At 53.2% G+C, this 25,497-nt stretch overlaps 1 protein-coding gene and 1 non-coding gene across 11 annotated transcripts; one reads left to right on the top strand and one right to left on the bottom strand.

The window, feature by feature from the left end:
- Positions 1-51: 51 nt before the first annotated feature.
- Positions 52-25,497, top strand: ANKS3 (ankyrin repeat and sterile alpha motif domain containing 3). Of its 10 annotated transcripts, none has more exons than XM_036920474.2 (17): positions 52-184; positions 2,539-2,710; positions 4,758-4,956; positions 5,140-5,261; positions 6,396-6,477; positions 13,009-13,144; positions 16,071-16,229; positions 18,538-18,675; positions 19,187-19,293; positions 19,661-19,837; positions 22,390-22,514; positions 23,062-23,203; positions 23,658-23,830; positions 24,201-24,286; positions 24,728-24,811; positions 25,013-25,104; positions 25,179-25,497. In XM_036920474.2, exons 2-16 carry the CDS (start codon positions 2,541-2,543, stop codon positions 25,090-25,092), a joined length of 1,980 nt encoding a protein of 659 aa, XP_036776369.2. In that variant the 5' UTR covers positions 52-184; positions 2,539-2,540; the 3' UTR covers positions 25,093-25,104; positions 25,179-25,497. The 10 variants fall into 10 exon arrangements, with proteins under 10 accessions (XP_036776369.2, XP_057343706.1, XP_057343707.1 ...); XM_057487723.1 differs by having other exon boundaries at positions 66-184; positions 2,503-2,710; XM_057487724.1 differs by having other exon boundaries at positions 73-283; positions 19,190-19,293.
- LOC118929958 (U2 spliceosomal RNA) lies at positions 17,538-17,728 on the bottom strand. Its single transcript, XR_005031814.2, has one exon. It is a non-coding gene; the product is annotated as a U2 spliceosomal RNA (small nuclear RNA).

Genomic DNA, 25,497 nt, shown 5'->3' with positions numbered 1-25,497 from the left:
TGCTCCGCGAGCATCCCGGCGTGCTCCGCGCCTCCTGCAACCACTTCCGGGGCGGGAGCGGGGCCGCGGGGACCGGACGCTGCGGCGGCGGCTGCCGGCGTGGAGGGATCGCGGGCGGGCGCGGCGGCGAGCGGGCCGGGCCGGCCGAGGGAGCGCGGCGGCGGCCGCCCGGGGCCCAGCGCAGGTAGGCTCCACGGCGGCCCGGTCCCGCCTGGGGCAGGCACCTGCTGCCCGCCGTCGGGGCCCGGCGCAGCGTGTCGCAGCCCTGCCACTTGCTCGCAGCGTGAGTTTAGGCGTCTGCGCCCCCGGGGCGGGAGCTGTGCAGTGCGGAAGAAAAAGCCCTGTGGCGTGTAGAGTTACAGGGAGGTGTCAAGGGGCGTCCGCGGTGTAGGTGCTCGGGTTGTTGCCTAGGGACCCTCCCCAGAACCTGAGAGCTAGGGTGGGTCTCCCGTCCCCAAGGAAGGCCCACGCCCTGGGCGGGAGGGTGCCCTCCGGCTTTCGCAGACCCCGTCTTTGTGGGCGTGATGATCGACTGACAGCGTAACTTTTTATTTAAGGATTTTTGGCTATTTTAAAAATCATGGGTACTGAGCACTTTATAAAATGGGACAGAAGCAAGAGGTAGAGAGAAAAATAAAAAGGTCTCATCCCCAACTTATCCTAGAGATAAGTTCTGGAAGTGATATGCAAAAGACATTTTCTACAAGTGTACAAATCTATGCATGCATTTAATCATTTTACCCATAACGAATACATCATCATTGTAGAGTGTCTGGCATGTGGCAGGGTGGTAAAGAAAGATTTATGGTCTCTTGGCGTCCATATTCTCCCTGCATAGGTTCCTTGAGCCCAGATCTGGTTCTGATTGCCCCTCAGCACTCTGCAGGGTGTCAGACAGGTGTGACTCCAGTAAAAGGAAGGAAAACATGGATCCTACCGTGGAGGACGCGTTTGGAGTAGAGAAAAGACATCTAGGACTTGAGGGGTGTGTGGAAAGGGGCCCTGAGCTGACACACTTATCCATGTGATGACCGGGGCTGTACAGTGTGGGGGTTTTCACTTGCAAAGTGAGAAAGCTGCTTGGTCTCATGCCCTGCGGGTGTGAGGAGGTGGGCATTCCAGGAAGCAGGGATTTGCTGTGAACTTTCTTACCTACGGGCCTATCACATGTATACATTCTCTGGCCAAAGACCTACAGATTCTTTGTCCCCTATATCGGTAGCTTGTTGGGCCATTTTCGCTGTCACCTGGGGCTTGGAAGCATTCTTTAGTAGAGACAGGTCCTGGTGGCATCTGGAACCACTATAGGACTTGACCTGCCTTCTTTTCTCCTCTCTCTTCTATACCTGTTTCCTTGTTTTTAACCACCAAGAGTAAAATAAGGCAAGTGTCACTCCTGGACTGAAGGGTTCTGCTAGGAAGTTAATGACTTGGCTGTGATTTGGTTAGGATTCCCAGAATAAAGGCCTCTCATAATCACTCCTCATCCTGGTGGTGGGCCATGTCGGGGAAGTGTCACCCCACATCACCAGCTTATCACATTCTCCCCATTTCCCCTGCTTTCAGGGGATGCACAGATAGGTTCCTAGTCAGTTAATATTTGCTGCATACCAGTCACATCCTAGTTTCTGTGCTGGGGCTTTCTTTCCATGTTTTTTTTCCCTAAATTAAAAAAAAAAAATTTACATGCAGTAATATTTGCTTGGTGTTCAGGTATGAGTTTACCGATCAAGATACAGAATAGGGCCATCACCCCCAATTCCCTTTTGCTCTCCCTTTGGGGTCTTCTCACTCCTAACCCTCTTACCACTGGTTTGTCTTCCAACTCTTTAGTTTTTTCTAGAATGTCATATAAATGGAATCCTACAGGAGGACGAGCCTTTTGAGTCTGACTTCTTCACTTGAGCACAGTGTGCTTAAGATCTGATCATGAGTTGTGTGTATCAGCTGTTCCCTCCTGCTTTCTGCTGAGTAGTGTTCCATTGTATGGAGGTGCCCCTGCGGATCCACTCTTCTTTGTGTTTTTAACAGCAGCACTTTGCATATTATGTTTCCTTAGACAGTGAGGAACTAGGGATTGGAGATGCTAAGTAGCAGAGGTAAATTTTGATCCCCCTCCAAGTCCAGGGTTCTTCCTACCACTCCCAAGAGCCGGTTTGGGCCAGTGATCCATCTAGCATTTCTTTACTGGCCCTCCAAGATGTTATCAGGCTCCTTGAGTTCTAGAGAAACTCCCTTTCTAGAATGTGGGCCCTGAGGATTGAGGATGGAAATTGAGGAGTACGCCATAGTTATGACTCACCTTATATGCTTCTCTTTCTGTCTGGTGACAAGCTCACCAGTATCAGCAGGATGGAGCTTCCCGAACCGTACAGTATTCACTGCAGGCTGTCTTAGTCCCAGGAGGTGCCTGCACTGGGTAGCAGACTGCTAGGGTAGTGACATGGCTGCCTACTGTGGGTAGGAGTGCGACCATCCTGTTTCGTTCCCGGGAACGTGCAGGAAGGAAAGACCTGGCCCCTGGACCTCTCTCCACAGCGATGTCGGAGCTCAGCGATGAAGCCAGTGAGCCAGAACTCTTGAACTGCAGCCTGTCCATGTGGCACGGCCTGGGTGCGCAGGTCAGCCGGGAGGAGTGGGCCGTGCCCCTGGACCTTCACACAGCTGCTTCCATCGGCCAGTATGAAGTCGTGAAGGAGTGTGCGCAGCGGTAAGAGGTCTCGGGAGATGTCCCGAGGAAGAGCGGTCAGTGAGCCTCTGGAGTCTTGCACACAGTCGTACACGTTGGGTACACGTGGCCTAGATTAGCCCTTGCTTCTCCGGGGCAGTTCTCAGGAGTGATTTAGGCTGCACGCCAGAAAGGAAGGCGGTTTTATTCCTAGGAAGAAAAAGACAGATTAAACTTTTCTCAGTCTTAGAGACTTTTCAGGCTTTGATAATCAGAGTCATTTTATGGTTTTCAGTGATTGCAGAAATGCTCAAACAAACAAAAAAATAAGGATAGATAGCAATGCCCTAGGGCCGCCTTTTTCCAGAGAGCCTGTGTAACCCTTCATGGCCTCTTCTCCCTCTGCCCTCTGCCCTCTGCCCTCTGCCCTCTGCATTGAGGAGGCGGCAGGGTTTAGCTCCCTCCCTGGAGGACTGCCACTGGGCCAGCTGCCCACACGCCATGGTTCCTAATCTTCTATGTGTGTCAAGCCCCAGTACAGCACCAGTGGCCTTTGGCTGTGTCCTGTTTATAATACAGTATTAATGCTTAAAGTAGTTTTTGGAGGAGGATCCATCCTGTCTCCACCCTCTATGTCCGCCATACTTTGTGCTGTTTCCATTCCTCACTGGTGACTCAGGGAAGCCACTGGTGTCCTTACCGCGTGTCCCTCTTTCAGCTCCTTGGGGTCCCGAGCAGGACCACATTGGGCCCCAGGTTTCCGGTTCCCAGGGCACGGCCGCCACCCACATGCACCTGGCCAGTGGCGTGGGAGTGCACTGTGGTACTCCATACTGGGTGGCCGTGGGAGCGTGGCTGGGCGCACAGGCAGCACGTCCCGTCGGGGGTCACCAGCGCCCCATCTTGCCTCTGCCCCGTGGGCACCTGTGGGCTTGGGTATTCAGTTAAAACGCACAGACCAGAAGGGCTCCTTGAAGGGGAAAAGTCTGTGTTCCGATTGGTACTGTGGCCCTGGCTGGGCGGGGCTCGCTCACAGTGAGCGCAGACGGGGCCCTGGGGGGAGTGCAGGCCGCAGAGGGAGGGTCGGCGGGAGGGGTGCTGCGCAGCCTCAGAGACGCCCTGCCAGGGCCGCTTCCTCCCCTCCGTGTGGACAGCACCAGGGCTGTGGCAGGATGGACTCTCCCAGCCGGTGGCTGCCACTGCGTCCTGGCATCGGGCCTTCTGGAGTGGCTGTGTGGGCATCCCAGACGGGAAACAACCGTGTGGCGTACCTTACGCGCGCACACCTGTAGAGGCGCAAGCTGTGTGCGTCGACCGCTGCTGGAACGGCGGAAGGCTATTGGTGTGACCTCTGCATGGTGTTCCTGGAAGTGGGGGGTATTTGCAGGCCCCAACCCCAAACTCTGGGCTGGGAAGCCCGTGTTTTTTTTTTTTCCTTGTGGAAAACTATTTTCCAGAATTTTAATGGAAATTGGTGAGAAAGAGGACTCTTTGGTCACGAATTTCCCAGGACTTGTTTCTGGAGGGTGAGGTGGCAAAGGAGGACCGAGCCGCAGTGGAGCCCCCCGCATCCCCCGCCAGCCCAGGACGAGCACTCCCCGGGCCGCTGGCAGGTGGGAGTCAAGGGTCGGGGCACGGTCTCCGCACCTCGGCACCACTCGCAACGCCGGCTGGATGGTTCTCGGGGGCTGGGGGCTGCCCTGTGCACAGAAGGATGCTTAGCAGCGTCCACCCTCTAGGGGCCAGGAGCTTTGCCCTCCCCAGCTGTGACAACCAAAAGTGTCTCCAGACTTTGCCAGACATCCCCTGGGGTGCACCATCGCCCCTGGTTGAGGACCACCTGTCTGTCTGGTGGTAGGAAAGGGAACCGATGAGAATGTGGCCTCAGGAGGGAGACGGGCCCTAGCACTCGAGGGAGGCAGTTGCACAGGAAACGTGACCATGTCCTGCCGGCCTCCCCTCCTTGAGGTGCAGGGTACGGATGACCTCTGCTTCCTTAGCAGCACTTCCCGAGTTCTCTTGGCCCCGCCTCGCCGCCCGCTTTGGTGAATGCCCTTGGGAGCCGGCTGGGTGTCTTGCGTTTGTTTAGGAGAGAGTTAGATTTGAATAAGAAGAACAGTGGTGGCTGGACGCCGCTGATGTACGCCTCCTACATTGGACACGATACCATTGTGCACCTGCTGCTCGAGGCGGGGGTGAGTGTGAACGTGCCGACCCCAGAAGGGCAGACCCCCTTGATGCTGGCCTCCAGCTGTGGCAACGAGAGCATCGCCTACTTTCTCCTCCAGGTGAGCTACGAGGGGACTCAGGCCTGAAACCTGAGGGGCTCGCCCGCCGCTCTGGCAAGAGACGTGAACACCGCAGGCCACGGTGTGCATAATCACTTCGATTCTTTCAGCGTGATGGCCTGGAGGGCACCTGCCCCCGAGCGGGAGACGAGGCTGTAACGAGCGTTCTGTGTTCTCTTGAAGCAAGGTGCTGAGCTAGAAATGAAGGACATTCAAGGCTGGACTGCTCTCTTCCACTGCACCAGTGCTGGGCACCAGCAGATGGTCAAGTTTCTTTTGGACAGCGGAGCGAATGCCAACGTGAGGTGAATACTGAGTCTTAAGTGGCCGTAGGAATGGGCGTGGTCCTGTCTAACTGACAGGGCAACTGGAGAAGCAGCTAAAGGCTGGAGTGCAGGGTGGCCCCTGCCTTGGTGTGTGGCATTCCAGACAAATGGGTGGCAGGGACTGTCCGCAGGCCTGGGGTGATTGGTGCTGACGTCGGGTGCAGCCCTGTAGCTTTCTGAGCCTCCTTTTCCCTATCTGAAAAGCGGGGACAGCGATGCCTATGTCCTAGAGCTGGAGGAATTGCATGGCCTGTCACAGGCCAGAGGCCTCACAGTGCATGACACTTAACTGACGTGCATTAAATGTTCATTTCTTTCTCTTGCCTTTTGACTCTATCAGGTGAGGTGATGCTTTAAAAAATGAGTTTTATAAGCTGGAAAAGGGTATTGTCATCTACAGCAGGTCAAGATGCTAATCCCCCTTCAATGTAGCAAGAGCTGGCGCAGCGGGCCCCTGGCGTTGTGCACACCCCCGGCTGATGTCTCCCAGTGTAGGACACCATAGCTGTAGGGATCTCTAAGAAAGAAAACATGCTACTCCTGAAAATGCAGCTCGCCTACTGATTTTAAGACATTCTGACTTCAGAGACGTTAAAATGTGAAATCGGTGTGTCTTAGAATAGACGAGACCCAGTGTTGTGCTTGGCTGCTGCCTGCTAGACTGGGATGGCAGGAGTGCCGGTTAGGAGGACTCCGCGGCTGCCCTCCCTGTAACCAAGCACAGAGTAGAAGCACTGGGGCTGGGCCAGGGTGAGGCCTCCGCCCCGCGGCGCTGGGAGGCGTCCTGGAGGATGTCAGGTTCAAGGGGGGGATCTGACCGGCCGGTAGGGGACGTGAGCTTTCTTCGAGTGGTGACGGCAACAGCTCCTTGCTTGTGATTAAAGCAGAGACTTAAGACATAGCAGGTGGAAACAGCTTAAAAGGAGCTCAGCTGGGGAGACACATAATCTTTAGGACGAAAGACTAGAGCGGGGGTGCGGAAACCGGAGCTCGTGCGGCTCCTGCTGATTCCTGCGAGAGGTTGGCCGCTGCCCCGGAGGCTCGGCTTCAGCGTGGTCCCGCCCTGCAGAACCGCCCTCCGCGGGTCACCTGACGGCAGCCTCTCTCCCCCAGGGAGCCGGTCTGTGGACTCACCCCCTTGATGGAAGCCGCTGCCGCCGGCCATGAAGTAATAGTGCAGTACCTGCTGAATCATGTAAGTGGCCCTGTTCATTAGCTTACAGTTCAGTCACAGCAAGTGAGCGATGATTCCACCGAAGCGTCAACTACAGGAGAATCTCCTCCTGCGCAGAAGTAACTGCTCTGCTTACTCAGCACGTTTTCATCGAGGATCATTGATGCCAAGTGTTGCAGGGCACTTAAGCATTAAGGGTACAGTGGTGAGTAAAAACAGACTCCTATTCCTGTAATAATTTAGAAAGTACTATTTGAAAAGTTTAGAAAATATATTTTAAAAAAGTAAATAGTAAAACAGACTCCTATTCCCATAATAATTTAGAAAATACTATTTGAAAAATTTAGAAAATATATTTTAAAAAGTGAATAGCACCCATTATCCCTTGACTTAAAAAAGTTATAGAGAAAGATGGCAAAGACCTTCCTCCCTTGTCGAACACCTCCGCTCCTCCCCAGGATGCCCTCCTGGTTTGATGACCACAACTTTTCTTCTGCTTAGACAGGTATGTCTATGGACATCTGTAAACAACACATGGCTTTTTTTGAACAAAGTGGGATTCTACTGTGTATTTACTCTGCAGCCTTTAAAAAATCACTTGGTATGCCACAGACAGTTTATCCCTGAATAATCCATGCCACAGTCAGTCAATTCCTCATTAGTAAGAATTCTGCAGTTATAAACACTGCCCCAGAGACTGTCCTTGCAGACACTGCTTTAGCACACATGCAGTTATTTCTGTATATTGTATTTCTACAAGAGGGATTGCTAGTGCTCACATTTTTAATTTAACAGGGCCTAATAAAAGATGGGCAAAGAACCTGAATAGTTATTTCTCCAAAGAAGATATATAGATGGCCAATAAGTATGTGAAAAAATGCTTGATGTAATTCATCATCAGAGAAATGCAAATCAAATCTACTAGGATTCTGCAATTTAAAAAAATGAGTTGGTGAGGATGTGGAAAAAATACCCTGCTGGTGGGAATATAAAATGATCTTTGGAAAAGAGTCTGGCCATTCCTCAAATAGTCACATAGCACTTACAGGACCTAGCAGTTCCTGGGTGTCTACCCAGGAGAACTGAAAACGGCAGGTCCATGCAGAAACCATGCACAGAGGTCTCTGACAGCGTTCTTCATAACAGCCAAAAGGTAGAAGCAGCCCAGATGTCCGTCAGTGCAAGTGGATAAACGAAAGGTGGTATACCTATGCAATGGAATAGTAACTAGCTACAAACAGGAATGAAGTGCCGACTCATACGGCTGGGTCGGCGAACCTTAGAAATACCGTGTGAGTGAAAGAAGCCAGACATGACCGCGTATTGTATGATTCCTCTTATATGAAATGTCCAGAATAAGTGTATGTACAGAGACAGCAAGTAGACTGACTAGCGGTTTCCTCGGCTGGGGATGGGTGAGGGGTAGGTGGTGCAGGACCTTCTCAGGCTGAAGAGAGTGCTCTGAAATGGATCATGGTGACAGTCGCATGCCACTGCAGTGTACACTGTGGTGTACATGTGGGTGAATTGCATGGTATATGAATTATATCTTAATTTGTTTTTAAAAAATCCAGTGAAGAAATACTTAATAAGTCCTAACAAAGTCCCACTAAAAAGGCTCTTATCCTTCCACCAATGGTAAACATGAAGGTGCACATTTCCTCACATCCTCACCGGCCCCAGATGTTACTCATCTTAAGTTTTGCCAGTACGGTGTGAGAAAAGTGGCACCCCATTTTTGTTTGTATGTTGAATATTTTAAAATATGTTTATTGGCCATTTGTATTTCTTTTATGAATTGTCTCTTTATGTTTTGGGCCCAACTTTCTAGTGGATAATTTTTTTTCTTAATTATTTGTGGGAATTTTAGAGTAATAAAACATTAACAAGCTATCTCTTTAAAAAATTTTTAAAAACATTATAGGTAAAAATGCAGATGAGACAGAAGGCACACAGCGAGCCTGCCTCCCACTGTCGCTCTTACCACGGCTGCTCCCCAACTTGCTTTGTTTTCTTAAATTTAACTGTCTATCCTGGGGACTGTTTGTGTCAGTGCAGATAAAGCTCTCGGCTTGCTCTTTTTCCTGGCAGCATGGGACTCTTGTAGGGATGGACCAGTTTCTTTAATGCGTCCACAGTCTCCGCAGCACTGTGCAGTACAGTGATCCCATCTGTGCACAGATGTCTCCTCACATGTGTCGACCGACTCTACAGTTCAGTAGTAAAGGGAGATGTTTTGGGAGAAGTTTAAATACAGTCTTAATATGGGTGTTGCCAAATGGCCAACTGAAGAACAAGTTGTACCAACCTACACTCTTTATACAGCCCCAAGAATTGTGAAAACTATGAACACAAAATACAGAAGGTAATACTGATGCAGCTGACTCCCATGATCCAGAAGTGACCCCTGTCCCGAAGTTGGTCTGTACACTTCCTCTCCCGGAGTTTATACCTGCACCCCACACTGGGTGTCCTTGGCAGGGCATAGGCGAGTTTTCTGTGTTCAGGAGATGTGCATAAATAATGTATCAGACTGTTCGGGTCATTCACAGAGTGCCGGTACGTGCAGAGACTATTCACTCACTTCAGCGGCTCTGTGTTGATGGCAAGTGTGAATATAGCACATCTGCCCATTCTTTTCTCACTTGCTTCTCACAGTACTGCCGGTGGCATTTTTCACCTGTCTTCCAGAGCACGGGTGAAGAGATTGGGAGATGAGGATGTGTTTTCCAAAGCAGAATTTTTGGTGTGAGGATGGACGCATCTTCACTGAGTGCTGACTTGCTTCCTCCTTAGTTGTCCCGATCTACACTTTTCTGAGAGCATTTTACACTCCTGTCCCGCGTGCCCTCGGTGGTACCTGGTATTGTGAACTGTCTCCTATTGATTTTTGCCTTTCCCCGATTTCTGGTGAGGTTGAGCACCTTTTCTTAGATGTGTTGGCCATTTGGGCTTCCTTTCCTGCAAATAATTATTCTTTAAAAGTTACTCCATTCACATGGTCTAAGCATCCTTATGACATACATAGGGTCAGGAGGAGATGGGTGGGAGCCCAAAAATAAAAAGCATAACCTCTGCTTCTGAGTTTGGAGTCTGATTTTATGTAAGGTAGAACTGGAAGTCGTAAGAGACAGTTACTCAAATGATTTTTAAAATGTAAAACATACTGGAAAATCAGAGGCTTCAGACCATTTATTTATTTAACAAATTTTTTTATTAAGGTATTATTGATATATACTCTTATGAAGGTTCACATGAAAAACAATGTGGTTACTACATTCACCCATATTATCGAGTTCCCCCTCTGACCCCATTGCAGTCACTGTCCATCAGTGTAGTAAGATGCCCCAGAGTCACTACTTGTCTTCTCTGTGCTCCACTGTCTTCCCCATGATCCCCCCACACCATGTGTACTAATCCTAATACCCCTCAATGCCCTTCTCCCTCCCTCCCCACCCTCCCCCACCCCTCCCCTTTGGTAACAGCTAGTCCCTTCTTGGAGTCTCTGAGTCTGCTGCCATTTTGTTCCTTCGGTTTTGCTTCGTTGTTATACTCCACAAAGGAGGGAAATCACTTGGTACTTGTCTTTCTCCACCTGGCTTATTTCACTGAGCATAATATCCTCTAGCTCCATCCCTGTGGTTGCAAATGGTAGGATCTGTTTTCTTCTTATGGCTGAATAATATTCCATTGTGTATATGTACCACATCTTCTCTATCCATTCATCTACTGATGGTTGCTTCCATATCTTGGCTATTGTACATAGTGCTGCAATAAACATAGGGGTGCATATGTCTTTTTTAATCTGAGAGCTTGTATTCTTTGAATAAATTCCTAGAAGTGGAATTCTCAGATCAAATGGTATTTCTATTTTTAGTTTTTTGAGGAACCTCCATACTGCTTTCCACAATGGTTGAACTAATTTACATTCCCACCAGCAGTGTAGGGTTCCCCTTTCTCCTCATCCTCGCCAGCATTTGTTGTTCTTAGTCTTTTCAATACTGGCCATCCTAACTGGTGTGAGGTGATATCTCATTGTGGTTTTAATTTGCATTTCCCTGATAATTAGCGATGTGGAGCATCTTTTCATGTGCCTGTGAATTTCTTCTTTGGAGAATTGTCTGTTCATATCCTCCGCCCATTTTTTAATAGGGTTATTTGCTTTTTGGTTGTTGAGGTGTGTGAGTTCTTTATATATTTTGGATGTCAACCCCTTGTCAGATTATGTCGTTTACAAATATATTCTCCCATACTGTAGGATGCCTTTTTGTTCTGCTGATGGTGTCCTCAGATCAGTTATTCAACATGCAGGTTACACCCTAACTTGGTGCCCTCACTCCCCAGTTAGGCCTGATTATGCTTGGGCAGCTCCTGTTGAGAGAAAATAAATTATATTGGATTTCTTTTGGAAAATTTTTAAGTTTCAAATTTTGAAATAATTTCAGACTTAAATGTCACAAAATAGTACAAAGAATTTGTGTACCTTCACTAGAATCCCCAAATATTAACATTATGCCTCATTTTCTTTGTAAGTCAATTTTTCTTATACACCTATTATCTTTTTAGAACCATTTGAAAGTAAGTTACTGACATAATGCCTTTTTCCCCCTAAATACTTTAGTATGTATTTCCTAAAAGCAAGAATTATCTCTTTCATAATCACATAGTCACTAAATCCAGGAGATGGACATCGGATGTCTGGGCTCTTCCTCCAGTGCACTGGTCAGGAGGCCGGGGTGCTGGCCGAGTCCCGGCATCCCTTCTGGCTGGGGAGGGCAGACCCGGTCCTGGAGGTGGAGAGGCAGCCGCCCTCGGCGCCCCGTTGCCCTTCCTCGTTCCCAGCAGGACAGGCCCCAGCAGTGGTGATGTGTATGCCGTTTCGTGTCATCCATTAAAAAAAAATCTGTTATTTAAAAAAAAGGCCCCAGTTTTATTGATACATAATTGATATATAACATTGTGTAAGTTTAAGGTGTAAGACAATACAGCTTGAATTGGGTATATATTATGAAATGATTACCAGAAGAAATTTAGTTAACATCTGTCACCACTCATTGTTACAAATGTTTTTTCCTTGTTAAATAACTGAAAAAAGGACTTATAATGTCTTTGTGCCTTTCCATCAACCTATAAAAGTATAGTAACAAGTAAGCTCAGAAAAATATTTTAAAATACAAAACTTATAACCTCAGCAATAGTGACTTAGTGGGGAAAGCGTCCTATAAGTTATTAATGTAAGTAATGTAAACATTTTCATGACTAAAAAAATGTGAAAATAGTATGACCTACAGGCTTTAAGAAAAGCCAAAGAATAAAATACAGAGGAAAACATCAATTACAAATTTTCAGGGTAAGCATTAAAAAACCTCCGTCAGTCCTCACACTCCCCCAGCCTCAGTGTTAACACCGGACAGATTTCTACATAAATGGGATACGTGTACGTGGGCAACGAGCTTTTTCTAAATGTTAACAAAATATCACAGACTGATTTCTGTACATCAGTACAGAGAGCTGCCTTCTTTTTAATGATCATCCAGTATTTGGTACTGATATGGCCTAATTTATCTAACCAGTCACACATGAACAGGAGTGGCGCCGTCCTCGGGCTGCCGCCACAGACGCCACAGCAGGGGGCTTAAAGCGCCTCCTCGCAGGCCGGACGTCCAGACCCGAGGCGTCGGGGGGCCGCGCGCCCTCCAGAGGCGTCGGGCAGGCTCCGCCGGGGCCCGCGAGCCGGTGTCGGCCCCTGCTGTCCCTCGGCGTCCCCGGCTTGTAGCCGCACGCACGCCTCTGCCTGTGTCTTCACATGATTATCTCGCGTGTTTCTGTGTCGTCTTATCTTTCACTTACAATGACACCTCGCACCTCCCACGTAGTAAGGACGTTCCTCGGCCCTTTTCTAACCTTGGTCATACCAGCCACCTGCAGATACGAGCCCTTACGGCGGTGACAGAGCTGACGCCCCCGCCACCCCAGGCATCTGGCTCCAGGTTGTCATTATTGCCTATATGTTGTGCTAGACGTCTTTGCGCATAAAAGCTTTCTCTGTATTGGGGGTTATTTCCTCAGGGTGGAGTCACAGGAAAGGGATCACTGTGCTGAATGCTATACGGACCTTTGAGGGCTCTGGATAAAGTTACATATTCCCGAAGGGTGGCGCGCTCCTTCGGGTTGATCTCCAAAGGCTGCCTCTGTAGTCAACCTGTTGTCTGCAGTTGCCTGTGTGGAGAGAAGCGAACCGGCCACGGGCCGGGTGCAGAGGGTGAAGGCCGGGCTGCGCCCCCTCTGCCCGGGAGCGCGGCCAGGGCGGGCGGGCGGGGCGCTGGGCCCCTGCCACGGTCCCCCGCCTCCTGTCGGTGAGGAGAGTGTGGGGCCGGCGGGCCTTTGCCTTTCCCACGCAGATGTGGGGCTTCAGGGGTCCCAAGGCGCGGGCCTCCCCAGCCGCAGGTGAGGAGCTGGGGTGCTGCCGCTCCTGCCCAGGCCCCGCAGCCCAGGGCACTAGGGTGCTTTGCCGGGGCGGCCCCCAACCCGTCTCCCCGCACACTTTCACAGGGAGCCCAGGTGGACAGCAGAGACCACAGCGGGGCCACAGCCCAGATGCTGGCCAGGCAGTGCGGGCACATGAAGATCGTGGGGCTGATAGACGCTCACTCGCCCTCTCTGCCCAGGAGCCTCTACCGGAGCCCAGGTACCCGGATCCCCGCCCCCGGGGCTCCCTGCCTCCCCTCTGAGACCGGCCCCTGCAGCCTCGCCGGGAGACCCCGTCTGCTCTGCCGGTGACTGCGGGGTGCAGCCGAGGCTGGGGCTGCGGCCGTCCCACGGGAGAGGCCGTGTGGAGCGGCCCCCACGCCGAAGGCCTGCGCGCCGTGCGTGGGTGGGAGAGGCGCCCTCGGAGAGGTAGGAGGGCGGCCCCCCGAGGGGGCGCTCGGCTTAGCAGAATGTCCCGATTCTGTGTGATCAGACTCATGGGTCTTGCCCTGCCTGTGCACGTGGGTCGCAGGAGGCCTGCCCTGCGCTGTCGGTACAGGAATGGGCCCGTCGTCCTCCGGCGCTTGCCTGTCAATCTCCGGTCCGCTCACACCGCGCGGCTTCGGTCCGGGTTCGCCCGCCCGCCCCCGGCAGCACTGCCGTCGGCACTTGGGTCCCCTCACCCTCTGCGCGGCGCTCTGGGAGGCCGCCTGTCGCAGACCCCGCGTTCCCCTTTGTGGTTCTGGGCCGCGGCATGGCGCTCGCCGCGCAGACCCCGGGCTGCCCTCCGGGCTCCTACCCGCCGCCCGCCGCTCTCAGTGTTTCCCAGCTATTGCTGCTTTTCCTGTATGGACTTGGGCACCAACTTGTCCGCCAACATCGAGCTGGTGGCAGTTTTGTAAGTTAAGTGCCCCAGTACCCCTTCGTGTTAGGTGGTCCTAACGGCGAGGGCCGTCCCTTTGTTCCCGTGTGTTCTTGTGTCCCACCGGAGGGTTTTCAAGTTTTCCTCATACATGTTTTACTTGTAACTTAGGTTTTTTCCTAAGTGTCTTATTTTCTTTGTTGCTACTGTAAATGGTGTTTTACTATTGTGCCCTCTGCTTATTGTCTGCACGCCAGTTTTATACTCTGCTGCCTGCCCGAGTTCTTCCATGGTTTGTGTTTAGTGATTCCCTAGGCTTCTAGGTGTGCCACCGTGTAACTGGCACCTGGGACGTTACTGCTGCTTCCTGGTTTTACACCTCTGGCTTTTCCCATTCAGCTGCATTGGCCAGTCCTGCCAGTGCCGGCAGAATGTAACGGGACAGCGGATGTTCATGTGGTCCTGACCTTCGTGGAAATGCCACAAGTAAGATGCTGGCTTTAAGAATAAGGTGTGCATGTATTTTACCATGTTAAGAAAGTATCTTGTTTTTTATAAGAGTGTTGAATTTTGTTAAAGCCTTTTTCAACAGCTTTGGAGATGATTGTGAATTTTCTCTGTAGGTCTATTAATAGGGTATATTAATGACTTTCCTAGTAATGAGCTTACTTCACATCATCTGGCATAAATCCCACTTGGTGTATCATTTCCTCATGTGGTGTTGGATTGTGTTGGCTGTTATTTTTTTTAGAGTTTTTGTGTGGTTTGTTTATAAATGATACTATCTGTACTTCTTGTTCTGTCTTCAGGCATAGGCATCATTATCACAACAAAAAAGTTGCTCATGTTTATATTCAGGAGATTTTTGCCCATGTTGTCTTCTAAGAGTTTTATGGTTTCATGACTTACATTCATTTCTTTGATCCATTTCAAGTTTACCTTTGTGTATGGGGTTAGACAGTGATCCAGTTTCATTCTCTTACATGTAGCTGTCCAGTTTTGCCAGCACCATCTGTTGAAGAGGCTGTCATTTCCCCATTGTATGTCCATGGCTCCTTTATCAAATATTAATTGACCATATATGGTTGGGTTTATATCTGGGCTCTGTATTCTGTTCCATTGGTCTATTGTTCTGTTCTTGTGCCAGTACCAAACTGTCTTGATTACTGTGGCTGTGTAGTAGAGCTTGAAGTTGGGGAGCGAGATCTCCCCCACTTTATTCTTCCTTCTCAGGATTGCTTTAGCTATTTGGGGGCTTTTGTGGTGCCATATGAATTTTAGAACAATTCTCTCTAGTTCATTGAAGAATGCTGTTGGTATTTTGATAGGAATTGCATTGAATCTATAGATTGCTTTAGGCAGGATGGCCATTTTGACAATATTAATTCTTCCTATCCATGAGCACGGGATCTGTTTCCATTTATTGGTATCTTCTTTAATTTGTCTCATGAGGGTCTCGTAGTTTTCAGGGTATAGGTCTTTCACTTCCTTGGTTAGGTTTATTCCTACGTATTTTATTCTTTTTGATGCAATTGTGAATGGCATTAGTATAGTTATTTTTTAATTTGGACTTTTTTTCTCTATTTCTCTCCTGAGCTCAGTTTTCTCCTCTCACCAGTCCTCGTGTGTCTTCCTGTCCCCGGTTTTGTATTTCTGACTCAGAATGTGTCCTCGTACCCCCAAAGGCCTGTTAGAGGATCTGTGGGTTCAGAGTATCATATTACAATTTCCTTCTACTTATTCCTGGTTGCTTTTTGGAGGAAGGGGCGTGTTCACTTGCTGACGTGTTTGCTTCTTAGTCTGTACCCTCCCTGCAGTAGCTGCATAGAGATGAAGGTTGTGTGTGTTGGCATCTCACAGTCCGGCTGGTGTGAGTCCCCACCCAGGAGCTCCCTCCGCCACCCCGAATCCCAAGGAGTCTCCTCACTCAGTGCCGCCCTTTTCTGGAGGGAGGTGGAGGGGGCCGGGCCTGATGAGAAGGGATGGTTTTGTCTCGCCGGATCGAGCCCTCCCTGCTTGCTCTGCCTCCTGGAGCTGTCTGGGCAGGAGTGTGGCCGTTCTGCGGCGGCTCCCCAGGCCCCGTGTGTGTGTGAGTCACCCCCAGTGGTCATGCTCTGCTCCACCAGAGGTCGATTTCTCCTTACAAGCAGCATCCTGGGAAATGCACTTTTCTTAACTAAAGAAAACCAATTAAGATGATTCTTTTCCAGTTTTCTGTGAGAGTTCATCTACTAATTGTTGTCCATTGCTCAACTAACTCTTAATGTTGGTGTTTGGCCCACAGAAAAATACGAAGAGCTGAGCTCTTCAGATGAATCCTGCCCTGGTCCCCAGAGACAGAGGCCCTGCCGGAAGAAGGGCCTCAGCATCCATGAGGGGCCGCGAGCCTTGGCCAGGATCACAGCTCTCGGACTCAGAGGCAGGAGACGGCAGCCTCGCTGCGGTGAGCGTCCCGCATCCCCCGGCTCTCGGCTCTTTCCTGCCAAGATTCGAAATGTCCCGAGCGCATTCTGAGAACTTAATGCGAACAAACCATCCTCAGGCTCCTGAGATGCAAGCCCTGGGGCGGCAGTGACAGTTCAGGGGTGGGACTCCAAGCTGACTGCAGGGGTGGGAATGCGGTAGTCACCGGCCAGCTCTTGGGTTTTGGTCATCCACTGTCCTTTCCACTCGTCCCTGCAGTGGCAATGCAGCCAGGCCCTGAGGTCACACGTCACACGGCAGTCTGCTGGGACAGGAGTGTGCCATCTGAGCCCCACTTCCTGTCTCTACCCCCATCGTCGGAGAGCTGGGGGGGCCTCCAGGGCAGGCCGAGGGGCAGCTCCTCCCTTGCTGTCTTTCCGCCAGGTGATAGATCTGAGGGTCGTCAGATGGTACATTTGGTGGGCTGGGACCCTGGCCCCGGCATTCCAGATCTGAGCTCTCCAGCTGTCCGCTCCCAAGGGTTGAGCACAGTGCTCCCAGGGGAGCGGGAGGGTTGAATGCTCGCTCGTGTTCGGGCCTGCCTGAGCTGTCAGACTCAGGTGTGCATTACATCCTTTGATGTCTGTCACCTCTAGTGGCCGTCAGCCACAGTCTGGCCTGGTGGGCCGAGTGGATGGGCCCTACTCCTGAACACACGTCCTGTACAGCCTGTGGTGGGGAGAAACCTACTTTCTCAGGCAGAGGAGACCGTGCCCCTGTCAGGAGGACATGAGTAACTCGATTCCCTTCTAGGACTCTGGGAGGGAGGCCTGGGTTGAGAACTCCAGGCCCACCACCTGCTGTCCTTAGAGGGGAGGGCCGACTGGGCTGTGGGGAAGCACCCCCGGCTGCTGGCAAGCTCCCTCTGTGGGGGGGGCACACATCCTGTCTGTGTGCTTGTGAGCAAGTAGCCCTGGGACAGTGGCTGAGTTAGTCGCTCTCTGAATGGCACAGTCGGTCCCTTCTGAGGAGTGCGTAGGACAGGAAGGGTGGGTCTCACTCCGTCTGGGGGCTGTGTGCGTAACCCACTGTGCTACATACAGCTGCTTTCTTCAAGTGGAATTCTTTCACATTACCAAAATAATCTGGCTGAAGACCATCTGTCCACAATTCTTTTCTTGCACCCACAGGGAAGGCCAAGGTAATGATAGTAGCTGTCTCCTAATTGTGCCATTTCAGAAGAGTTTTGTTTTTCCTGTACACCTTGTAATACTTAAATTTTCTACAAGTGAATATATTCTCTGCCAACAATTAGAAAATATATATATATATTTTAATCTCCCCGTGGGAAGGGTGCACCGTTCCCGGAAGTACTGCAACACCAGGTCGATGCGTGGAGTGGACGGAGCAAGCTCCTATTCCATCTCCCTGCTCCAAAAATCCATTTAATATATTGTCCTCGGATAGAGGACGTATCAGATATTAAACTGATAAGAACAGATACTACACTTGATCTTAGCCAAAAGGTCGAGAAGTGATAGAAAATATTTTTGATTAATAGCATGTACTGATTGTAAAAAAAAAATCTCAGTAACTACAGAAAAGTATCAGGAATCCAGTAAGTCACCATGACCCCACCAGCCAGTTTTATGCAAATTAAGTAAGCGTGCTTTTGTGGAGATGAGCAGGGCAGACCTGGTCTCCTCTGGTCTGTGCCAGCCCCACGCCCCGGCTCCCATGGGCGGTGTGTGCAAAGGTCCTGTGCTTGGGTGTGACTGCTGGGGAAGCGCTGGGGCCTCCAGCCTTCCTGTTCAGCCGGATTGCTTCTTGGCTGGGCTGGTTGGCCGGAGGACAAGCCCCCCAGGTGCCTGGGTGGAAAACGCATAGGAAGCCCAGGGCTGGTGCAGGGTGAGAGTCGGTGTTTCTGGCTAAAAGGAGCACCTAGCTGCGTAGCTGGTCTGTGGCTCCGGAGTCTGTAAGCGCAGCTTACCGTCCCCTCCTCTCTGCATTTGGGGAAGCGGCAGCAGGGGACGCAGAGGCTCCGGGCCTGCGGAGTGCCTGCCCTGGACCCACTGGGCGCTTGCCGTGGGACACACATTGGTCTCTGTCCCCCTGGAGCCACTTTCCTCCCCTGCAAACTGCACGTCCTGTCCGGTTCACTGTGGCAAGTCCAGGTTACTGGCAAGGAGGGGAACTGACGGAAGGGAAGATACGGGTTTCCTCCCTGCTGGCCTGAATCCCAGGTCTTCCTCACGTCCAGGTTCCTCTGAGGAGGTGGTTGCATTTCAAGGAAGAACTTGTCTCCCTTTTGTGTTTGTGTGGGTTCATGTGTCCCACTCTGTCCACAGAGCAGGCGCCTCCCCAGGGCTATGTCACCTTCAACAGCAGTGATGAGAACCCCCTGGAAGGGGGGGGCCTCTGCTACAGGGACGTCACCTCCCCCATCAATGACCGGGACGTGGAGAGCAGCAGCTGCAGCAGCCGGGGTACGTGCCGCCCGGGGGGCGAGGGGCCTCGTGAGGCGCAGGGATCCTGGGCGCCCACCCCACCCGTCCAGCAGGGGCTTAGCACTGAGTCCATTCATGGGAGAACGAGAGGGTGAAAGGCTTAGACGGCCTTGGCTCTTGTGAGCAGAAGCGTCCAGCCCAGCGCCGGGTGCACGCTCCGGGGGTCCTGCAGTCAGGGTTAGCTCCTTGCTAGGTAAGCCCACGGGGAAATGTATTGTTACACGCATTATTCATTCATCGGCTGTTCAGAGCACTCTGCGTGCCAACCACCGTTCTAGATGCTTAGATTCATCTGTCAACAAAACAGACAAAAACCCTGCCCGTGTGTAGCGGGGGCTTGGGCCAGGCAGTCAGCATGAAACGGGCAAGCGGTGAGCCGTGTGAGGAGCTGATGAACGCCGGGGTGAGACACTCAGGCCCAGGGCTCGGCGCGGACAGCACCAGCTCCCGAGACCTGTAGTCAGGGCGGGTCCTGTCTCCATCTTCTCAGAAGAGCAGGGCTTCTGTGCCGACCTCGAGGCCGTGCGGAGCAGCAGCAGCGAGGGCCCGACGAGAGCCCCGGGGGTCAGCAGCGAGGCCTCTTTGGAGAGCAACGAGGTAGAGCTGCTCCTGTTTCTTGCTGTCCCTTCTCCCTCCCCACTTGTGGCTGGGGGGCAATGGCTGATAGTTCCTCTGATAGGAGCACGCCCGGTAACCAGTATTCAACGGGTCTGGCTGTGCTCAGACATACGAGGTCCGGCCACCCTCCTGAGAACCCCTGGCTTGGGCCACAGGACTGCTGTGGAAGCCACCCAGGAAGCCCTTGGGGCAGGTGTGGACTTTCACGAAGGGGTTTAACTTTTACCAGCACAGATCGAGGTTTATAAGGTAGAACTGGCGCAGGAAGTAAAAGTGTGGACACAGCCATGTTAGCTACCAGCCAGCCAGCTTCAGTGTTACATTAAACATGCACCTCTTGCCACAGGATTCGGATCACACTCATAAAAGCTCAGTTCGCAAGCAAACTAAAAGTTATGTGAAGACCAAGAATCGTTACAGCAACAGTGACAGCCAGTGGCCTCCCAGCACCGGGACTTCTGGGGCAGCCCGTTCCCCAGGATCCATCCCCCAGACCAGGAGCTCCCCCTACTCAGGACCCCAGGTACGACCATTTGTGAGACTGGCAGCCCTACTGTTAGAGAAAGGGCGCTTTTTGTGATACACACTTAGGATGGGCCAGGCTACTAGGGGGAGGTGGGGGTAATTTCTCCCCAGTGACCTATAATGCTGCCTGGGCTGAGGAGTCCTAGCAGGTGACGTGCCAGTTGCAGGGTTTGTGTTCTGTCCCTTTCCATGGGAGGGACGGATCTCTCTTCTAGGTTCACATACTCATTTCCACACTTGCCTTGGTCTCAGCCTGGGGAGGAGAAAAACAGGAGCGACCTCACACAGCTGCTTGCAGGGGTCCACGGGAGGCCGCAGCACAGGGCGCCTGATGTGCCTTTAATGGAAAACTGCTATTTCTGCCTTGCACGGCGGCAGCAGCCCTGCCTCAGGCAATCTTAGGAATCGCAGGTGTGACGTCTAAGTGTTCAGCCATCTAGTGTATGCCCACGGAGTTCTCCTGCCTCGGCGCGGGCGAGAGGCAGAGAGGTAGGGCATGTTCCTGTTGTTCAGAGCCACACTCTCCTCTCTGCTGGCGGCTGTCCCCAGGGCCTGTGTTCCTGGGCTCAGTGAGCAACTGTACCTTTTGATTTCTTAAACACATGTTGATTGGAGAGGTGGGATCTTAAGGCTAGTTCAGAAAGCAGGTTGAGAAAAATGGCCAAATAACAACCTTTGAAAATTTGCTCCGTTAAAGGCAAGAAAAACATTGGCAAAACTGGTCAGAATCCGTTTTTTCAGAACTCTGTGACTCCAAAGACTCACAGCAACCTGGAGGACGTTCATTCAAGAGAAAAGGCTGAATCTTAGGCAGAACTGCAAGTTTTATAGGGTTTGAATCAGCCCTCGCCCGTCCCTTGCTCTCCGGTGCTGGGGGTGCTGGGACAGCCACTGGCAGCAGCAGAGTGGAGCTGGGGCTCCTTCGGTTCCATCCTCAAAGAACTGGCAGCGCTGGGCTGCCAGGGCTTCCCTGGGAGGCCACCCGCCAAGGCTGTATGTGGCTTGCCCCAGAGCTCGTCAGCCCAGTACCAAAAGCCCTATCCTTGGAGGGCATGTGTTGAAACCGTAACTCCAGGCATGAAGTTTAGCTTGGCAGCCTCTTGAGGTGCTGGATACTGGCTGGGGAAACAGGACAAACACAGAACTTAAAAGCAACAGCTGCGGAACGAGAAGCCCAGGGAGCTTTGAGAAGCTCTGACATGTTCCTGGGAGTCTAGGAAGTCACACACCTGCTAGGAAGGCCCTGGGAACCCATCGGATGACCTTGAGGCTCTGAGCAGGCAGGAAGCAGACCAGGGCAGAACATCCTCTGCCTGGCTGGGTGCTGAAGATGTGCCCCAACAAGCACACAGCTGCTCAGCAAAGACCCAGAGGTTTATTGGTCCCAAATGTTTACGGACACCTGTCCAACTCTGAGCTGACCGAGAAGGTAACAGAGTAGGAGCTTCAGCGGCCACACACCAAACACAGGCTTTGCAGAGTCATAAACAACGTCTATAGCAAAAAAATAAACCATGGAGAGAGAGGACTGGCTCTCAAAGAGGCCACAGTAAAACATCATTTTCAACAAGATGTGCGAAAAAACAAGAAAGTATGGCCCAGACTGTAACAAATGGCAGCTGCCTGAAGCTGCCCAGAGGAAGTCCAGACCTGGGCTTATCAGACGAAGACTTCAGAGTATCAGCAAAGTGACAGAGATAAAAATGAACAGAGAAAGTCTGGAGATGAAAAGTACAAAACTGAAATGAACCCTTCCCTAGAGGGCTGAGCAGCAGGTTTCAGCGCCAGGAGCGCCAAGTGGCAGCTGGGCCATAGATTTCTGAGATCATCCAATCTGAGAAACAGAAAGAATGAAAAAATGAACAGAAACCTGAGACACCACTAAGCATCCAATTTACACCCAGCATTCCAGAAGGAGAAGGGAGAGAAGAGCAGAAGAAGTGTGTTAACAATAGTCAAACCTTCCCCGATTTGATCAAAAACACGAATTTGCACATTAAGCAGCTGAGCTCAGTGAGTTAAACTCAGATCCACACCTACACATCGTCATCAAACTGTCAAAAAACAATCTTGAAGGGAGCAAGAGAGGTGACTTCACCTACCTGGGAGTCTCGGCAAGATGCACAACTAATTTCTCACCAGAAACCATGGAGCCCAGAAGACATCTGATGATGTACTTGAAGTAATGACTGGGAAAAAACACAACAAAACAGGCCCTATCCTGCAAAAGCTGCCCTTCAAAAGGGGAGAAACGAGGACAAGTCAGTAAAGACGGGAACTTGTTGCCAGCAGACCTGCCCTACAAGACATACTAAAGGCGTCCTTCAGGCCGAGACCGACACCGACTCAAAGACCCAGTAGGGGGGAAGGTTCTCTGGGCTCCCTGTTCCGCCTCAGGGCACGGAGCCGGGCAGCTGGGCTCTCCTGGGGACGAGACCTCAGGACCGCACGCGGCAGGAGGGGAGTGGCTCTGCTTTGCAGCGCGTGCCTTCTCGCCCCGTGTCTGTGCTCACCCGGCCTCTGACCCGCCTTGGTTCCTTTGCCCTCCAGGACCTCGCCGCGCTGCTCGAGCAGATCGGGTGTCTCAAGTACCTGCAGGTGTTCGAGGAGCAGGATGTGGACCTCCGCATCTTTCTGACCCTCACTGAGAGCGACCTGAAGGAGATCGGCATCACGTGAGTGTGGGGGGGCCATGTGTCCACCGTGTCAGCCCAACGTCCGGGGCCAGCCCAGGTCCCAACTTCCCAACGTCTGGGTGGGAAGAGCAGCTCCGCCTGCACGTCGGCTTTTCCCGCAGTCGGCGGTCTGTCGTCACAGCTGCTGCCACCCAGGCTCAGATGCAGGTGGCCTGGGTCCTGCGGCCCCCGAGCTGGCCCGGCCGACACTCACATTCAGGGCACCGCGAAGTTTTCTGCCCGTTCTCTGGACAGCTTCCTGAGCAGGCAGGCAGGCGTCCGCTGCCTGGGACCAGCCAGCCAGAGCTCCCTGTTCAATGCAAGCAGCGGGGGGCGGGAGGGCAACAGGCAGGGGAGGCCGGCTCCAGGCGGGACCGCTCGGTACCACCTTTCATTTCTGTCCTCTGTCCCAGGACTTGGCGGGTATTGCTCCCCCCTTTCAAAGCTGGGATCTTTGCTGGGGAAAGATATTGATGGAAGAACAGCCCGCGGAGCCTCCAGGCACGTCACGGACGCTGAGCTGAGACCTTCTCCTTCTCTCCTGCAGGTTGTTTGGGCCCAAGAGGAAGATGACGTCCGCCATCGCCCGATGGCACAGCAGCGCGCGCCCCCCCAGCGACGCCCTGGAGCTGGCCTATGCCGACCGGCTTGAGGCTGAGATGCAGGAGCTCGCCATTCAGCTGCACCAAGTAGGCGGGAAGAGCCAGGGAGGGGACGCGCAGAAACGGGGAGAGGTGTCGGAGACACACCTGCGGAGGACGGCCGTGGGGAGCGCGAGCTGGGGACAGACACCCAGGGTCAGCAGGGAGGAGCAGGACAGTAAAGGCAGGGTTTCCAGCGCATCAGCAGAAGGGGAGGCGCACAGATGGGGACGTTAGGCATGGGTCAGATGGACTCGGGGAAGAAGGGGCCAGTGTGGACAGCATAGAGCTTGCAGGAAGGGACCCAAAGCAGGGGAGGCTCCAAGGTGGAGATAGCTCCCCCCTTCCTGCCCCCCCAGTAGAGAGAGGGAGCCAGTGAGGATGGCAGAGATGCATCCTGGGGTGGGGGCCCCCGGCCCCTGCAGCCAAGGCCTTGCGTCAGCTGCAGCCCCGGTCTGCTTGCCCAGCCCCCCTCACCTCTGGCCCCCCACTCCTGCCGCAGCGCTGTGAGGAGGTGGAGGCCATGCGCGGCCGGGTGTCACAGGAGCAGGAGCTGCGCGCTGTGGTGGAGGGCTGCCTCCTGGAGCAGGACGGTGCCCGCAAGGACGTCCACACCCAGCTGCAGGAGACCCGGGGCCTCGCCCGGGACGCTGCTCTCGCCCTGGACCAGCTGCGGTGAGTGGGCACCTGAGCTGCCCCCTGGCTGAGGCCGGGCCCTGAGTCACCATTTCCTGCAGATTCTTCAGCCAAGGGGCTGCTTTCAGGGCCTCCTGGGGTCACTCTCTGCCACCCCCCCCATTTCGCTGTGGCTCTTCCTTCCTGCAGGACCGACGCAGGCAGGAAGGGGGCCGAGAGAATCTGCACACCCTGCAGAGGCCCTCCTCTGCCAGGGCTCAGGCCCAGGAGCTTGCCCAGCCATCGAGGCCAGCTTGCAGCACAGGGCAGAGCCACCCCACACTCTCGGGGAGGTGGGGGGCGTCTGCTGTGCCCTGGACACTGCTGCCAGGCCTCTGTCCTCATCAGCACTTGGTTTCATTTCCCGTAGAGCCTGTCAAGCTGAGCTCTCGGCCCGACTGAAGCAAGACGAGTTCCCCCATGGGGCCACTCTGGGCCCAGCCTCCCCAGCAGCTGGTACGGCCGGCGCCTTGGCCTGGACTGGGAGGTGGGGGTGGGATGCTCCCCATGCCATGTTTTATTTTTTCACCATTTTCTCCCTTGGGTAGCACTGACAGCCCCAGGTCCCTTCACACATACCACCCCAGACTCCAGGTTGAGGACACCCCACTTCGACCCATGTCCTCACAGCCTCTCCCGGGGTGGGAGGTAAAGGCCCTTGGGCCACGAGCAGCCGCGCTGCCTAGAACCTAGTGACTTCTGCAGCCTCCGGTGGGGGCAACCCCAGGGCACAGCGTCACACTAGGCCACAGGCCCTCATGCTCACTCCTGGGGCTGGGCCCTGTGGCTTTGGGCAACAAGTGGCGGGTGGGGGGGGGGGGCGGCACAGTGGCTCAGGACAGAGGCACAGCCGGTGAGGACACAGACCCCAGGCCCACCTAGCTCTCTGCTCCACAGCCCCCAAAGCCTGGCAGGCCTCTCTGCAGACCCTGAGCCTCCGTGAGCTTTCACAAGCACTGGAGGATCGAGTCCATGAGATGGGTAGGTCTCCAGGAGGGCAGCCAGTGGCCCTCACCTGGGCACCAGATGTGGGTGAGTGGAGAGAGCCCCTGGGCACTGTGGGGCAGGCCCTACCCCAGCCCACTGACCCTCAGGGTCACCCATTCCTAATGCCCCCAAGACCCGCCTTCCTCCTGCAGCTGCTCCGACTTCCAAAGCCAAACCAGCTGCTCCCATCCTTAGGGCGAGTGCTATGCTCAGTGACCCAGAGCCTGGAGAAGCTGCAAGTGCTCCACGGGAAAGAGAACTGGCGGGAGCCTTAGCCAGGAGGGATGGTGAGTACCTGCCAACCCAGGAGCCTGCCAGCCAGCTGAGCCAGTGCCCACCTCAGCCCTCTCTCTCTCGTCAGACTCTGACGTCGGGTGATAGATCCACCCTGAAGCTGTGTGCCCAGAGAACAGGAGGGTGGAGAGAGACGGCAGCAGCAGGCCAGGTCCCAGCGGGGCCAGAGGATTGGCCCCAGGAGCAGCCGCGGACAGGACAGGACTTGGCCAGTGTGAGGGCAGCGAGGCCCACACGGAGGCAGGACGAGGGCCTCTCACCCAGAACCTGGCAGGGCCTCGGGGAGAGAGCCAGTCACCACACTGAGATTTGCCCTGCTGGGTGAGGACTGGGGCGCCCGGGCAGCGTATGTCATTTGCTGGAAAATAAAACTTAAGGTCAGCTGG

This window comes from Manis pentadactyla, chromosome 10 (assembly GCF_030020395.1).
Source record: "Manis pentadactyla isolate mManPen7 chromosome 10, mManPen7.hap1, whole genome shotgun sequence".
Taxonomy (NCBI): domain Eukaryota; kingdom Metazoa; phylum Chordata; class Mammalia; order Pholidota; family Manidae; genus Manis; species Manis pentadactyla.
This window is presented reverse-complemented; position numbering and strand designations above follow the sequence as displayed.